The sequence below is a fragment of the Chrysemys picta genome, chromosome 3 (assembly GCF_011386835.1).
Source record: "Chrysemys picta bellii isolate R12L10 chromosome 3, ASM1138683v2, whole genome shotgun sequence".
NCBI classification, from domain to species: domain Eukaryota; kingdom Metazoa; phylum Chordata; order Testudines; family Emydidae; genus Chrysemys; species Chrysemys picta.
In genome coordinates, this window is record NC_088793.1 from 138,780,039 (window position 1) to 138,796,682 (window position 16,644).

Sequence of the window (16,644 nt, forward strand, 5' to 3'; positions counted from 1 at the left end):
TCCTTGTAATACTTTTGAAAATGCTCTCAGATATTCTTTTAAATTGTCCTCTCTGCTTTGAATAACAAAGAGAATAATTTTCCACATATCAGCTAAGGGTCAAATAAGCATATTTTAGTGCTTTTCTCTCAAGGTTTATTTAGGCATTTGTTTTCTTTTCTCCCTGATGTTCTGTAATCTCATTATCAATTTATTCCTTTTCTCTGATATGCACTTAAATGAATGGCTGAGTTCCCACACAGGAGATTGGGTTTGGTGCATATTTCAACAAGAAAGCTTTATCTTGACAATGATTATTATCTACAATGCATACAGTAAATGCTTGCAAGACATTCCTTCTTCTCCCCCACCCCTTGTAATTGTTTAAGTGCCTACTAATTTGTAAATAAAAACATTTAAATGAAATTTCCAAAGATTTTTTAAAGTATTAAAAGGCATTGTTATTGATTTGTAATAATTATTGCAGAGGTTTACATTTATGTATTTTATAGTCTACTTTGCTTTCTTTAATTAATTTAGAATACTTAATTTTTAAGGAGAATAAAAACTGACCAAAAAGTTTTTCACAATTATTTTTTTCCAGTCTAACAACTACAGGACAGAAGCATACTGGACACAATTGGACTACACAAATTCAAAAATCAGAAAAAAAAAGTATATATGATTTTGGACTATTAGATGTTAATATACATGAATGAGCATCTCTCTCTCTTTTTCCCTAAAAACTAAGGGAAAACATAGATTCATGTATTGTATATATGGTAAGTATACATTGTTTATATTTGTATGTTTAAAAATTTCAGTGGTTACACTAATCCAAAATTATATTAAAAGATCACACTCCCATCCTTCTGTATTGAAACCAGCAGCAGTCATTCTATATCAAATTTTAGTCAGTAGTATTCACCATTTTAAAAGATTTTATTTAAGCTGCACAATATATTCAGTGCCAAAGATATTTGTCACCAACTTGCTTTGTTGATCTCTTCCAGCAAAATATTGATAGTGCTACTGCATTCTAGTCACTTGCTGTTTGGTTTTAACACTACTCCCTACTATTTTCACCATCAGCTTCTACACATTCTTTTCAAAAGTAATAATCTAGATCTGGCGAAAACTGAAGAGCTTCTTACCATTCTGATCCAATTTTTTTCCCTCTGAAGTCCAGCAGCAAGGAGCTGTTGCTGATGCACTGCTTACTAGAGACACCCGAGGCTTTGGAGGCAGAGAATGTTTTATGTGGTAAAAATGTATCACCACTGATTATATTTCAGTCCCTCAATCGCTAGCCTTGATGCTTTGGAAATCAGCCAATCCAAGCAATAAAAGGGAGGTTGGCAACAAGAAGTCTCAGAATTTTCACATGGCATGGTTCAAAAACTATTTGTGCCTCTACTACATTGTTTTTATAGCTCCTAAATGATAATTAAATCTTGGGCTCCCTCTTTCTTCCTCCTCTCTTACAAAATGGGATTCATATATTGTTCACAAAAGGAACTTTAGCGCTAGCTAGAGCTAGGCATAATGCTGACAGGCACTATGCCAGATTACACACACAACTCTGCCAAGGCACCTGAATCCTGACTTGCAACACCCTGTTATTCCAAACATGGACCTTTCCTAAGCCAAGGCTCCTAACTGTGCCAAACAGCATGATGGTTTTTTGATCTAGACAAATGCCCACTTAAGACAAGCATGAGACCATCATCTTTTACTTATAGCATTAATTTAAATATACATTTCTCTTAATGAAGAGGTCAGCTGCAGGAAGATAAAGCACCATAGAAACTTTAGGCAGCAATAAACTCTTGGTATAAAGGAAAACATCACAATTTCCAAATAACTTTAGCCCCAAGCTACCACTTCTCCCCTGAGGAATACTATAAGGAGGAGAGCCCTGAACAGAACTGAAAGGGGGCAGTTCCATCTCCATGGAGTGTTTCTTCCTTGAAAGCAACAGAAGCCTCAGGGAAACATCTGTGCAGAGTTGTGACTCTGTGGATCACTTAAGTGCCCGAATTCAGACAGAATGGTGTGGAGCTAGGCAGCTGCTCTGCGCCAGAAAAAATAGAAATCATGAGCTGTGTACTCCTCACAGAAGGGGAATATGACAAAGGACTGGCAGAGGTATCCAGTGGCAGCATGGCTTCTTACAAAACCGGATACCAGTGGGAGGTGCTGTCCAAGGAGCTGCACGGAGAGTCAGGCCTTCTAAACAAAGTAATCCAGAATTCATGGGCTTGGAACTTCTTTTCCCCATCCATTTTTGGGCTCCATTGGTTCCCTTTAAGGGAGGTATTGAGTGGAAACTCTGTGAGGGGAACCTTGCAGAGTTTTCCCAAGTCCTCTTATCTCAGCTAGTGGTGGTTAAACCCATAGTATCATATGGCCCTTCACATTTTATTTATTACATCTCTCGCTATAGCTAGGATTTTATCCATAGCACCTGAACACCTTAGGGGTCACATGCTCCTCTTTCGTACAGATTCAGCACAAAAGCTAAGTAGTAAGTTGCATCACATCATCCCCTTCAATCATCAGATAGCTCTTAGTGCCAGATGGAGTGGCCAAAATACGGCTTTGTGTAGCAGGGTAGGGATCAGATTTGCTGATTCACAGGAAATTTTACTGAGTTATGGATCAAACACACATTTAAACTATTTGTATTTTGCTCTTTGGGGCAGAAATTGTGTTTTCCTCTGTGTTTATAAACAGCCTAACACATTTCTTTAACAATAAAATGATTACTGAAGAGTAAAAGAGAAAAAAGAATTATGATTTCTTGCTAAAAGATAACCAATCAAATTCAGACTTAGTATACGTAGGTGCAATTCCAATGAAATCCTAGCTGCATGCACCTGCTTACATCAGGGTCTCACTGTCACCCAGTAAGTTTAGTGAGTGAAATCCTGGCTCTGCTGAAGTCAACAGGGGTTTTGCCACTGCCTTCAGTGGGGCCAGGATTTTACCCATTGCATTTTTTCATTACATGGATGTTCCATCTCTTCAGGGATGAGTGAAGGTGAAAGCCAGCAGAAAACAAGGCAAATGGAGGTAAGGGGCAGATTTTTAAAGGTACTTGGGTGCCTACAAGTGCAGACAGGCATCTAGGAGGACTTCAAAAAATGCCTAAGCATCTTAGGCAACTAGATGCTTTTGAAAATCCTACTAGACATCTATCTGCATCTGTTGATGCCCAAGCACCTTTAAAAATTTGGCCCTAAATACTTACTAGCAGGAAGGGATGGAGTTGTGGCAGGGTGCAAAATGACCTTCTTAGGACTACAGCTAATTGTGTCTACAGATTTAAAAGGGCCAGCTATCAGGACAGCATACTGGGAAATGGTCCTGTGAACTCCCAAAATGGGAAATTCAGTAATGCACAGAGAAATAGAAAGAAGTGAGTTTTTGTTTAATTCCTGCCTTCCTGAATGAAAGCCTATCTGAGACTTCCAGAACTGGACCCAGTGAACTATGTACGCTAAATAGCTATGCCTTACTTTTGTTTTGCTGTGACATCGTGTTGACATCATAAATGTCAAGATCCTTTTGAACATCACTTTCCCTCTTTGCTTTAAATTGATCACCACACGCATTAGTTCAGGCAAGCTATCCCATGCACCCAGACTGCTTGCTGTATTCATTTGGCCAGTGTGATATAATCAGATTCTGTAGAATCTAGACTTTAATTTTAAAAAAATTAAGTCTCTATACCTTATAGTTGTGAGGAAATTTTCCTAAATGTGATCTAAGTGTAAATCTAGATAGTGCTGTCTTTCTGAGTGTACAGACAAACAGCCTGAAACAATGGCTCTGAGAACTCCTAATCCCACCATAATCTACCAACATCACTTTAATGTCAGCGTTACTATTTTATTGCTCATCTGTTCAGCAGATGAGATGGAGAGAGAACAAAGCCTACAGAGGGAACTGGCTGCAGAGATGGAACTGCAGATGGAAGAAGCAGGGAGAGGCACAAAGACAGGGAAACAAAGACAAAGTAAAGGAATCTGAGAAAGGAAGAGAAAGTAGAGGGCAATGGTCCAAATTTGTAACTATATTTTCCCATTGAGTGATGCTGAACATAACAATACAATATTTAGCAACTAATAAATAATGATAATAACTAAAGGCCAGATTCTGCCACCTTTACATTGAGCAGCACTTTACTTCGCAAGTAGTCCCACTGAGATCTCACCTAAGAGCCACATCCTGATACTTACTCAGGCAATTCATACATCAAAATCAATGAGACTCCTCAAGGAGTATGGTACTACTCCATGTGAGTAAGAGTTCAGGAGTCTAGCCTTACATGTTGTGAAAAGCAGCTGCACCCACGGAACCTCAAATCTCCACCTGTTCTGTAAGAAAGGGAGTCATTTTTATAGGAAATCAGGATTAGATTCTGTCAGTCCTCTCTCATATTGAGTAGAATATTCATCTGCAAGGATTCCTATTTAAATCAATGGGACTATGCACCGATACTAAGAGGCACTCTAAGGCTAGGTCTACACTACCCGCCTGAATCGGCGGGTAGAAATCGACCCCTCGGGGATCGATTTATCGCGTCCCATCGGGACGCGACAATCGATCCCCGAATCAATGCTCTTACTCCACCAGCGGAGGTGGGAGTAAGCGCCGTCGACGGGAAGCCGCAGAGGTCGATTTTGCCACTGTCCCTACAGCGGGGTAAGTCGGCTGCGATACGTCGAATTCAGCTACGCTATTTGAATAGCTGAATTTGTGTATCTTAAATCGACCCCCCCGCCGCCGTAGTGAAGACCTGCCCTGATACTACAGTGATGAGCATGGTATAAGAACCTATACGGAACAGACTATTTACAGAGTAAGACTACTCAACAGGAACAAGAGGGGGGCCCTAAAAAAGTAGTTACTACATAAAGATCATACTTGGTCTTTGAGCAAACCTCCCACTGACATATGTGAGCTGTGTGTTGTAAACTGAGGGTAGAATGCAGCCTTATCCAGCTCATCGATCATAATTAATATGCCAGCTCATCGACCATAATTAAACATGAAATTAGGCCCTCTGCACAGAAGAAATTGATTCCACTAAGTTGTCAGGGACTTGTAGTCATCTACAAGACTCATGGAGATTTTCCCCCCCAAAACCCTGCAGTGAGATTATCCCTTCAATTAGTTAAATGCAAAACTGATTAAAAAAGAAATGAAATCACATTGAGAAAGATAACTCCCTCACATCTACCTGATGTGTCTGAAATTATAGTGGCATAGCAGCGCCACTATAGTTAAGGCTGCGTCATGACTTCTGTTTAAAGGTCGACCTTAATAAGTCCTCTAAAATTGACATGCTCAGTCAGATTCCTTTGAAATTTGATGTGGCTCAGGAAGGTGCACAATAGGGTTAGTCATCCAAATTTGGGGCCATTTGAGTTAGGGGTTGTGGACAGATAAACCCTTAAAATAGTTAGTTTTCAAAAAAAGTTTCTAGGTGGGAGGGGAGGCTTTCCCCCTAAGGGCTAGAGATCAAACTATTGTTCTGATGTGGGTCAAAATGACTGAGTTTTACCCAGGGAATGCATGGCCCCACTAAATCATTGGGGCCCCAAATTGAGAAGGGTATTTAAGAAAATATACTTTTTTTTTTTTTTTACAGGGCACATGCACTAGTACAGAAAAATGTCTAGAGGGTTTCCATTCTCACCATTTTTTATGCTTTAAAGATAGAAGAAAATTTGAACAATTACTTGGAATGCTTTGAAATATGGCGTGCTTCAGGGGAGACCTCTCAAAAGACCACTTTCCTTCTGTTGCCTTTTAGTGTTAAATTGAAAGGTACTAATGACTAGATGAATCACAGATATCATTGATATGGATTGCTGTGAACTCACCCTTCAGTCTACATAATTTAGATTAATCACAAATTCCCACCTAAGACAAAAGGAATTTTGGCCTGAGTAGCCAGAGGTTGCTATAATTTCAGAGTTGTGTGTGGAAATTTTATTTTGGGGGGAATGTAATCAAAGTCTTTAGGGAAAAAATTAGACATGTGAGTGTTTCCTGGGCAGAGAAGGATATTAAGGGGAGGAGCAGTGGGGCAGAGAGGTTTGAGACTGCAGCGAAGGGTGGGAGTTATGGGGAGGGGAGAGAGGTTAGAGACTCAGGTGAGGGAGGCATGGGAGTTAGGGGGAGTGGAGGGTTTCTGTCAACCCCACATTCTCCCCTCCCATGCAGATCTAGGGGGCTCTTGCCCCTCAGGAGGATCTGAGTTCCCCTCCTCATATGAGCCCCTCTTGCTGCTCCTTGTGTGTGTCAGGATCTGGGGGGGTCCACAGCCATCTACAGGGGCTGGACCTCCCCCCACCCCACATACACCCTTCCTCATGTGAGCTGGGTTGTGGGACAGGGGGACTTGTGCTTTACAAAAGGTTTGAAGACCCCTCCCTGCTGTGAGCCAGGATCTGGGAAAGTCCTGCCCCTTTGGATGGGCATATTTCATGCATATCACAGGTTTAGATGGGGCCACCAACTGAGATGAATGGAGCAGTTCACATGTCTCATCACTGTTGCTTCAGATTGTATTCATGTTCAAGGGGGTTCTCATTCAGCTGAGAACTTGGCATTGAAAAGAATGGACCACTTCTACTCCTGAGGGCATTCTGCGTCAAAAAATTAAAAATTCTGCACCAAATATTCTGTGCACAATATATTAAAATTCTGCAAGTTGTATTACTCAATAAATAAATTCAGAGGCTCCAGCATAACAGTGAGGAGCACAGGCCATTGGCTGTACAAAGATAGGAGATTGCCCTGCAGCCTCCCCACCCCGGGACACAGAGTCAATGGTGTGGCTGCACCCAACCCTGACACAGCACAAGGCCTGGGCCTGCCCCAGAAACACTAGGGGACCCAGGCCCTGCCCCTCTGCACAGGCACACCAGGTGTGGATGGGCAGGCTCAACCAGGCAGGATCCAAGTGTGGAGAAGCTCAGTATGGGGGATCCAGGGGTGGGGTGAGAGGATTCTGTGTGGGACAATCTGGGTGTAGGCAGCTCAGTGGGGGGTCTAGGTGTGTGGGGGATCTAGTTGCACAGAGGCTTGTTGGGTGTGGGGGTTCCAGATATAGGGGCAATGGGACTGTGCAGGTGAAAGTGGTTGGGGCTCAGCGCAGGGGTCTGGGTGTAGAGGTCTCAGCAGGGAGGTCTGGGGGCTGGGGGCATGGGGCTTGGTGGGGTGGGGTTCTGGGTGCAGCTTGTTGGGGGTCAGTGGCATGCAGGTCTGGATGTGGGGGCTCAGGGTGGTGCGGGGGGGGGGCTCATCAGGGTGGGGGTTTCAGTGCAGGGAGCTCAGTGGGGGTGGTCCAGGTGCAGAGGTGCAGTCCTGAGGCAAGGGGTCTGGATGCAGGGGGCTCCAGATGCAAAGGTTGAGGTTCAATGGGGTGGGGTTTGGGTATGGAGGGGTAGGTGGTTCTGGATGTATGGTGTGAGGCTTGGCAGGGGTGTCTGGGTCTGGGAGGTCCAGCTGCATGGGGGTTGGGCAGATGGGGGAGCAGCTCCCTGTACAGTGAGCCCTCCCCTCCTCAGCTGAGGAGCTATGGGGGCAGGAAGCATGGGAGGATGCTGAGCTTCCTGCAGCTGAGGGAGGTTTCTGAGGGTGATTCTGATACAGCCCCAGCCACTCCTTGTAGGGGAAGAGGAAGTCCTGTCCTCTCCTGCCTCCAACCCAGCTGGGACTAGCAGCTGACCCCGGCTCAGGGTAGGGACCACTGGCTGGGGTGTCCCCAGCCCTGTGGTGATTTACCTCTCTGCTGGCTGCTCCGAATGCCTGAAATAATGTACCTGCACAGCTAGGGAGTGGTGCATGACTACTCTTGCAGTTTCCCTTTGCTTCCCCGTCAGAAAGTCATTTTTCTGCAGGGAATGCAAGAAATCTGCGGGGGACATGAACTCTGCGCACGTATAGTGGTGCAGAATTCCCTCAGGAGTACACTTCACACCTTTCAGAGCCTGCTATGCTGCATCTGGATGTGAAGAGGAGCCTTTTCCCACACTCATGCTATCATCCTTCCTAAAAGGACAACACTTCTACATGTTCTCTGAAACCTGCACACTGCCATGGATTTTCTTGAAATTTTCTATGCCTACCAGGGGTGTTGAGTAGGTTTAGTGAGCCAAATTTGAGGTAATTTGAGCCACTGGTTACAGAGTTATAAGCCCTGGAAAAATATAATTTTTTCAAAAAGTTTCTAGGTGAGTTTTTTCCTTTTGCACAGAATTAGAGAGAAAACTATTGATATGATGCAGATCAAAATAGTCTAAATCGGTCAAATTTTATCCAAAACAGTGCATGGCACCCACTGAAGTCTTTTGGGGACCCAGATTGTGAATGGTTTTTAAGAAAATGTTCATTTCCTTGCTTGTGTATATGTACAGTCTGGAAAGATTACAATGCACATATGCCAATAAAGAAAAAAAATCATGAAAGGGTTTCAATGAAGCCAATTTATACTTGCCTGGGTAGTTTGAGGGAATATTCCAATGCCATTGCCTCTGGTGAACAACCCACCACTGACGTTTCAAGTCTGAACCTTTGTACACCTGTGCAATAAAGAAGTTTGAGTTTTGCTCAACTCATCATTCTGCAGGAGGAATGACATACCATCAGCCAACCCTAACATTATGTTAAATATTTCAATGGCAAAAAAAATGCATTAAGTTCTACCCCACTGAGCTCTGCAGCTTGCAGAGAGCTTTTGTTCATCAGCTGCGTAACTCAGTTAGAAGCCCCGGAGTCTTCTCTTCGGGAGCTGGTAGAACAACTAGACCCCACCCACACGAACTTACACATAGGCAGAATCTCCCCAGCACCACATGCACAGAGATCCTTAAATATCCGAGGCATCTCCAAATATCACAGCCAGCTGACAGCTCCAAAATGGAGACAGGATGAAACCCTTCCCTTCGGTGTAGCTAGTGCCTACGCTGAAACACTACACCAGTGTCACTGTGCCACTGTAGCATTTCAAGTGTAAACAAGCCCTGAGAAAAAAGAAGAACAGGAGGACTTGTGGCACCTTAGAGACTAACAAATTTATTAGAGCATAAGCTTTCGTGGACTACAGCCCACTTCTTCGGATGCTATATGCATCCGAAGAAGTGGGCTGTAGTCCACGAAAGCTTATGCTCTAATAAATTTGTTAGTCTCTAAGGTGCCACAAGTCCTCCTGTTCTTCTTTTTGCGGATACAGACTAACACGGCTGCTACTCTGAAGCCCTGAGAGAAGCCACTCTACTCCCACTTCTTCTCCAGCCAGATGAGGCTGAGGAATGGTCAGGCCAGTGCATAGCGCCTCTACCTGAATACAGAGCCGGCATGCCCCTTATTGCTATGTACAAGGGCAGGGTCTGGCCCTTCAAATGTCATCATTTTACAACGTTCAAAATATCTAATATTTAATGTAAGTACTTTTTCATGAAAAAATAATTCAACATAAGTCTGTAAATAAGCCAAACACAAAGAGCCTGATCCTGCAGATAACGAAATAAATAGGCATATTACCACTGAAATCAGTGGGAGCAGGACTGGGAACAAAAAATACCTAGATGTAATCAAAGTATTACTACACCAGCTAGGATGCCTTGTTTCATTGCAAAGAAAAATGGATAGCAATTGTTCTTCCTCCAGTAGCTATTATTCCTAAAGGCTGTCAGTTTATCTATATTCAGAATAGCAAAGTAAGGGATAAAAATCAATATCATCTAGCACAACCTTTGTTGTATTCTCTCCCACCCTGCTTTCTTTCAGGTTGTTTTACCAGATAAAAAAAAAAAAAAAAACAGATGAAAGCTATTTTTCACCACTGGGGGGGGTTATATCTTTGCAAGGGCCCACCTCTTAACTTTAGCAGTACTGTAAATATAAAAAGTAGCAGTATATGATTAGCTGTAACAAATACTTGAAATAAGTTTATTCAGCCAAGGTAAAACACAGGAAAGAACCACAAAACATGCTATTCTCTGCACATTTTCAAAAGCAGTATTTGGTATAATAACCTGTTTTTTGTTTGATAAAATCTTCTTTATTAAAAAATGTATAAAGCATTTAATATTGTGGGAAGGCACCTCCTTCTCCTGACCGGGCTCAGCATTTCCTCCTCGGGCAGTGGGGGCCTGGAGTAAATCAATCCCACTCTGGAGAATTTTTTTCCTCACTCGGGTTTTATTTTTCACTATTTTACAAGGTGGGCCTCAGGATAGGCACCAGGAGCACTCTTCAACCAAACCAAATAAATTAAATTATCATAACCTTTCCCTGTCCCCTCTCTGGGGTGTTGCCTTGTTATGGTGGCTCTGGGGTGCCAGTCCTTCCCCAAACAGCCAGTTAGCTTGGTTGTTTCCCCTGTAGGGAGGAGAACAGCGTTCTATCCAGGCAAAATCTTTTCTCCCTGTAGCCACTAGCTCTGCTACAGCTTGTCTCTCTTCCCTCTCTCACCAGAAGGGGGCGGGAGGGGAATTGAGGGGTTAAAGGTCACAAGCAATGCTTAATTGCACTCAGGTGTCTCTAGTTGACCTAAGGTAACCTCTTTTCAGCTCATGGGGAAAAGGGTCTTTTTACCATTCTAGGGCTGATATACCTGAACCTAACAGGACCACTCTTACAACTGTCTGGTCTGGCTTGTCACAATATGTACAAATTCAGTAGAAAGGAAAATGGCATTTTTTATTTTTATTTTTTACAAACAGCTATTACTACTAAATTCTTTGGTTCTCCATCTAATAACATCAGACTTGTGAAACTAATTCAGTTTTGTGTCAAGTATCAGGGGGTAGCCGTGTTAGTCTGTATCTACAAAAACAACAAGGAGTCTGGTGGCACCTTAAAGACTAACAGATTTATTTGGGCATAAGCTTTCGTGAGTAAAGTGAGGTTTTTACTCACGAAAGCTTATGCCCAAATAAATCTGTTAGTCTTTAAGGTGCCACCAGACTCCTTGTTGTTTTAATTCAGTTTTGTCTTCATGTGTAGCATGTATGGCATAATTGCACTGGACTACCATAGTCATTTACCATACTATATTAATAGCCACATTCTTTGCAGTGTTGCTGAAAGCTAATGTTCAGTTGTTTAATATTGGATAGGATAACAAATAGCTTAATGAACTAATCACTGGTTCAGCACCACTGAGAATATGGCTCAAGTTCATTAATGATTTAATCATCCAGTGATTTAGAAGTGTCTCGAATAAGTCCCAGGAGATGGTCCAAACCATAGGTATCCTTTCTGATCTAAATTCTCTGCTTGTGGAAATGGGAGCAGCTCCACTGGCTTCAAAGGAATTTCACCCATTTACATAGCAGAGAATTTGGCCCTTGGCCTACTGAGAAGCATAAGCCTGACTAGGTAGATGGATTCACTTTATAAAAAGGATTAAATTATGAATAAAGAGTAAAAAGGGACTCAAATTCAGCACCCAACTGTTGTGGAAGGAAGCATTATGCCTGTGTGAAACATAATGCCTCTTGAGTGCTGGGGGAAGGACTCCAGATAATGGTGCTTTTTAACACCTCTAAAAATATATAGCCAATGCTCCCCATGCTAGTGAGGCCCCGTTGGTGTCTATCTGTAAACAAAGCATCAAGGTCACACCTGCAATGGTGATGTATGGAGCTCTGCCAGTAGAGCCTCTAACCTGGAAGCAGTAACAGGCTCAAAAACTGCTAACTATGGTTTAACCACAAATGAGAAACAGACCCACATTTGTGTTAGGTCTTGTCTACACTACAGAGTTAGGTCAACGCAAGGCAGCTTACTTCAATCTAACTATGGAAGTGTCTATGCTTATATTTCGCTCCCGCCGTTGTAACTGCCCAGCTACACTGACTTAATAACTCTATCTCCATGAGTGGCATAGAGTCAATGCCAATGTGCTGAGGTTAACGCACTGTCAGTGTAGACCCTGCGTTGCTTACATTGATTGTTACTGGCATTCATGAGCTGTCCCACAATGCCCCAAACTGACAGTACAATTGATACAAGAGTTCCTGGTGAAAGTGTAGAGATGCACAAACGATGTAATTACTTCAGTAGCTGTATGCTGGCATAAGTTAGGTCGACTTAATTTTGTAGTGTAGACATGGACTTAGTTGGAGTCACACAAACCTGTAGAAAATATGGATTTGTTTTTTCAGTTTAGTCAGGGACATGAATTTTGTTGTATCACTCTAAATTCTTTAACAGTTCTGTGAAAAAATAATTGTTTCTAGATTCAACTTTTGCAATATTTTTGCGGTGTTTAAAGAAATCCAATGTTGAAGAATTTGTAGGTAGAGCCTAACAGTAGTGCCAACAGCTGCGTTTCCCTCAAACTCTGGTGCAATTGGTCACAGTTGTGGGTGACCAATTGTGACCTTCTATATTCCACAAGTTTGATGCCCTCTCAGACAGTGGGGTGCAACCTACAGAGGTCCCTCTGACACCCTTCTCCTTGGCCAAGTCCCACAGATTGACCGCTACTGTTCAAAGGGACTTAAACCTTTGAATAAGTAAACTTTGCTTTCTTAAGGCCAGGAACTGAAAGTCAGGGCCTGACACTAAACTTGTCTCCACCACTGCAGTGAAAAATGCCTGAAAGCAAATATAAAAGAGACAAAATTGTTTTCTTCATGACAAGCAGAGCATCAGAAGAGGACGGTACTGACTGTAAGGTGATGAGACACTCCTGTGCTATTCTCCAGACAACCCATAAGCCAGGAACTGTACTGGTTACTCTCAGGGCAGGTATACAAACCTCACAAGTGGAACAGTAGCTCAGCCTGCTCAATGTCACTTCAAGGCTTGGAACTCTCTCCATCCTGATAGTGGCAACAAATTCCCCAAACCTCAGCCTGCTCCAGCCTTGCTCTTGTTCCCACCCTGTTCCTAGTCCTGCTCCAACCTTGCTCTAACTCCAGCCACGCCCCAACTCCACTCTGGACTCCTGATTCCAGTTCTGACCACTAAGCCTGACCATCCCCATTATGGTTTCTGACACCAGTGCCACATGACAGCTCCCCACATGAGTCTCCTCAGCCTGTTGGCATTAGACAACTTTAAAAGCTTTACTGGACTCTCTGCATAGCATATTGGACAAGCTGCAGCTGACTCTGTCGTCCTTTAAGAATACATTTTGATCTATTTTGTAAAATGGGTTGGTCTGAACAGAAAGGAGGTTTGTGAAAAACTAAACCAGAGAAAACTGAACTGAAGGTGAATCTGGGGAAGGAAACTAAAAGAGCAACACTAGCCTTCTCTGTATGTGTGATTAAATATTTTACAGCTATCACTGGAAGCTTAAAATGACTAAAAATTAAATTATGACCAAGACATTTTCATTTATGGATTCTCAGCAGGGGTGGAAGGAATAGATCTGATTGGATTCAACACAAAATCCTTATTAAACAGCAACATGGCTGAGGAGCATATATGTGAATGAGACATGGCCACTGGATCTCAGTGCAAATGAATAATTAGCAAAAAAACAGAAAGCACATTTGTTGCTGCTTTAGGGGACACTGGAGACATGACCTGTGACCTTCAAAACCTACAGTAAAAGGAAATGAAATGTTTTTATTCCTGATCTGGATTCTTATTTCTCACAGAGGTAAGAAAATCCTTTGCTAAAAAGAATGTTGCAGTTGCCATTGTCTCTTGCTAATTTAAGAGAACGTCATCAGTTGAGATCACGTATCTTCTGGAAACAAACACCTGCTAGAAAATTTCTAGGCAAGATTAAGGCAGAACACATTGGTGAAAATTCTCACTGTGAGAAAAAAAAAGATTAAAAGCTACAACCATAGTGCCATGAACTGAGGGAACATTGCCAAAATGATTATATATACTGTAAATACCCTTTCTGGATTAACTCCATGAAATACAATGGTGGGATTAAGCATACCAGACTTTAGACCTACCTAGTTACTCTGATGAGCATCACTCTTTGTTTAAACTACAAGAGTATTTTCAGGAGTTCTATGTTGGTGTCAAGCTGTTCTCCTCTCACAGACACTCAGCATATCAGAAGACAGGCCAAAAATGGAAATACAGTGGCTAATGCACTTACATGGGAGTCAGGAGAACTGTTTCAGTTCCCAACCAAACTACTGACCTACTGTGTAAACTTGAGCAAGATATTTCACCATTCTGTGCCTCTGTTTCCCCTCCTGCCCTTCATCGGTCTTGTCTATTTAGACTGTGAACTCTTCAGGGCAGGAACTGTCTCTGCATTTGTACAGTGCCTAGCACCATGGGACCCTGATCTGAGTAGGGGACTCTAGGGCACTCCCTAAATACTCACAAACAAACCACCAGAACATGCGGGGATATAGCATAGTCTAGTTCCCTAGGAACCAGAGTTAGGGAACCCTGAATTCTAATCTCAGCTCTCCCTCTAACTTCCTCTGTATTCTTGGGCAAGTGACTTAACTTCTTAGTTTCCTAATCTGTTTAAAATCGTCAACAACAAAGGAGTGTACAAATACTTACTGATTTCATAAGGGTATTGTGGAGATTACAGCAGATAATCTCCAGTATTGTGCTTTACATCTTCAAAGTACAGTATAGATCACAAATATTAAATGTTAAGATCTAGAGTGGCTATTTTAATTTCCTGACCCAAAGGGATTTTTTAGCTAGTATTCCACTGTGGAGCTGAAATGGTTATTTGAAATTGCAGTTTCAACCTCTCTCTCTCTCTCTTTGTATTAATGATACAGTTTCCCTGGTTTTCTCCACATTCATGTAACTCTATCCTTTGGGCATCTGTCATATTAAGCCAAAATTTATAACTATGGGAGATAATCTACTATGTCTGTATAGCAAACACACTGTCCAAAATGAACAGCTTGCAATTCTGCAAGTAGAATGCAAGAACATGGTAATTAAGTCCCCAGTCTACTAACGAGTTAGACCTACCATTCTTTTATATCTGCCCTTAGGTAAAAATCCATTTTTACCAACTTAGTGGCTTTTTCAGCACATAGCTTATTGGAAAATTTTGACCAAGCTACTCTGAATGTGATAAAAACATGCTCAACTGATACATGTTTTACAGTAGTGCCAAGGGGCCAATCAAGAATGGGGCCCCATGGTGCTAGGCGCTGTACAGAGTCACAGACAGTCCCTACCCCAAAGAGTTTACGGCCCAACAGTGTGACGGCAGGAAACCTCATATTAGTGCCATGTTTATATAGATTTTGGGGAGGGGTTAGTTAGGAGGGGATCAGCTAAATGGGGGAAAAGAGGAAAGGACTGGGGGAATGTAAGAGGGGCAGGTGTGGAGTGAAGCTAAAATGAATAGTCTGGGGGTAAGGGTGCAAGGAAACAGCCAATCAGCACAGGGCAGAGACAGTCCAGTCAGAACTGTAGCCAGTTCTGAATGCCCAGAGGTCCCTGCTTTGGCTGCTTCTGCCCTTACAGGCTGGAGTCTCAGCCTGGCTCTTCTCTGCACTTTTTCCCAAAGGCCACACTGGCAGGGGGAGGGGAGGCACCATCTGGATCCTAGTACCTCCAGATGGGGCGGGGTGTTTCTCCTCTGAACAGTTCTGGCTCCTGGGGTGTTGGGGAAAGGAGTGGCCCCAGCTGAGCCCCATTTTACATCTGCCAGTGCAGCAGTCCCTGCTTTACCTGCTTCTGCAATTGCTCCTACTGGGAGGCGTTTCTGACTGGATACAGAACTAGCTGTCTGAAAAAAGTGCGGCCATCAAAAGCGTTCCTTGGACGTTCTGATGTGAACTTTTCCTCACATACAAAGGCTATTGTTGCCTACTCTGCAGCACTCCAAAACCTTGCAGACACAGAGAGCAAGACAGTTATCACAATATTGAATCCTACCACTAGGTCACCAAGTCAGCTCAAAGCAAGGAAGTTAGACAAGGTAACAGAAGCAAAAGGTGTATTTGCATATATTAAAAATCACTGCAGGCATGATATGCTCTATGACAGACTACTTATTTTACACATAGGCCTTGTTTCACAGTCCTAACACTATTCTATTGCATTCTTTAATGCATGTGTGCGCAAGGGACACATCTTTTTCTTTTCTTTATTTACTTTTTAACTCAGTTGCAGACTAACCAGTATGATCAAAAGCAAAATGTTACTTCTTAGTAATACACAGGAACTTATAAGTACATAAAATAAATAATACTGTTTTGTTTCTTGAACTGTATTATTAATATTGAATTGTAACAATACAAACCTAGATAAATCATATTCAATAGGAAGGGAAAGATTTAAATTATATATATCTATATCTATATCTATATATAAATACACACACACACACACCCCTCTACCCCGCTATAACGCGACCCGATATAACACGGGTTTGCATTTAGCGCGGTAGCAGCGGGGCTCTGGCGGTGCTTTAAAGGGTCCGGGGCTCCGGCTGCTGCGAGGAGCCCGGGCCCTTTAAATCACCGCTGGAGCCCTGCCGCCCCTACCCCAGGGCTGCGGCAGCGGGGCTCGCCGGCAATTTAAAGGGCCCGGGCTCCCCGCAGTGGCCGGAACCCAGAGATCTTTAAATCACCGCTGGAGCCCTGCCACCTCTACCCCGATATAACGGGGTTTCAACCATAACGCGGTAGGGATTTTTGGCTCCCCACGACCACATTATATTGGGATAGA

General features: G+C 42.8%; 1 protein-coding gene across 5 annotated transcripts in view; it reads right to left on the minus strand.

Moving 5' to 3' along the window:
* The window catches only part of PLD5 (phospholipase D family member 5), a 261,310-nt gene that overhangs the window by 213,020 nt on the left and 31,646 nt on the right, over positions 1–16,644 (minus strand). Inside the window, exon 1 of one of the 5 annotated variants that reach the window (XM_008170451.3) lies at positions 1,134–1,287. The exons of the other annotated variants lie outside the window; for them this stretch is intronic. Coding sequence (XP_008168673.1) covers positions 1,134–1,136 — 3 coding nt within the window. The 5' untranslated portion in view covers positions 1,137–1,287. Of the gene's footprint in view, positions 1–1,133; positions 1,288–16,644 lie in introns of those variants that run through there. 5 annotated transcript variants of the gene reach the window in all.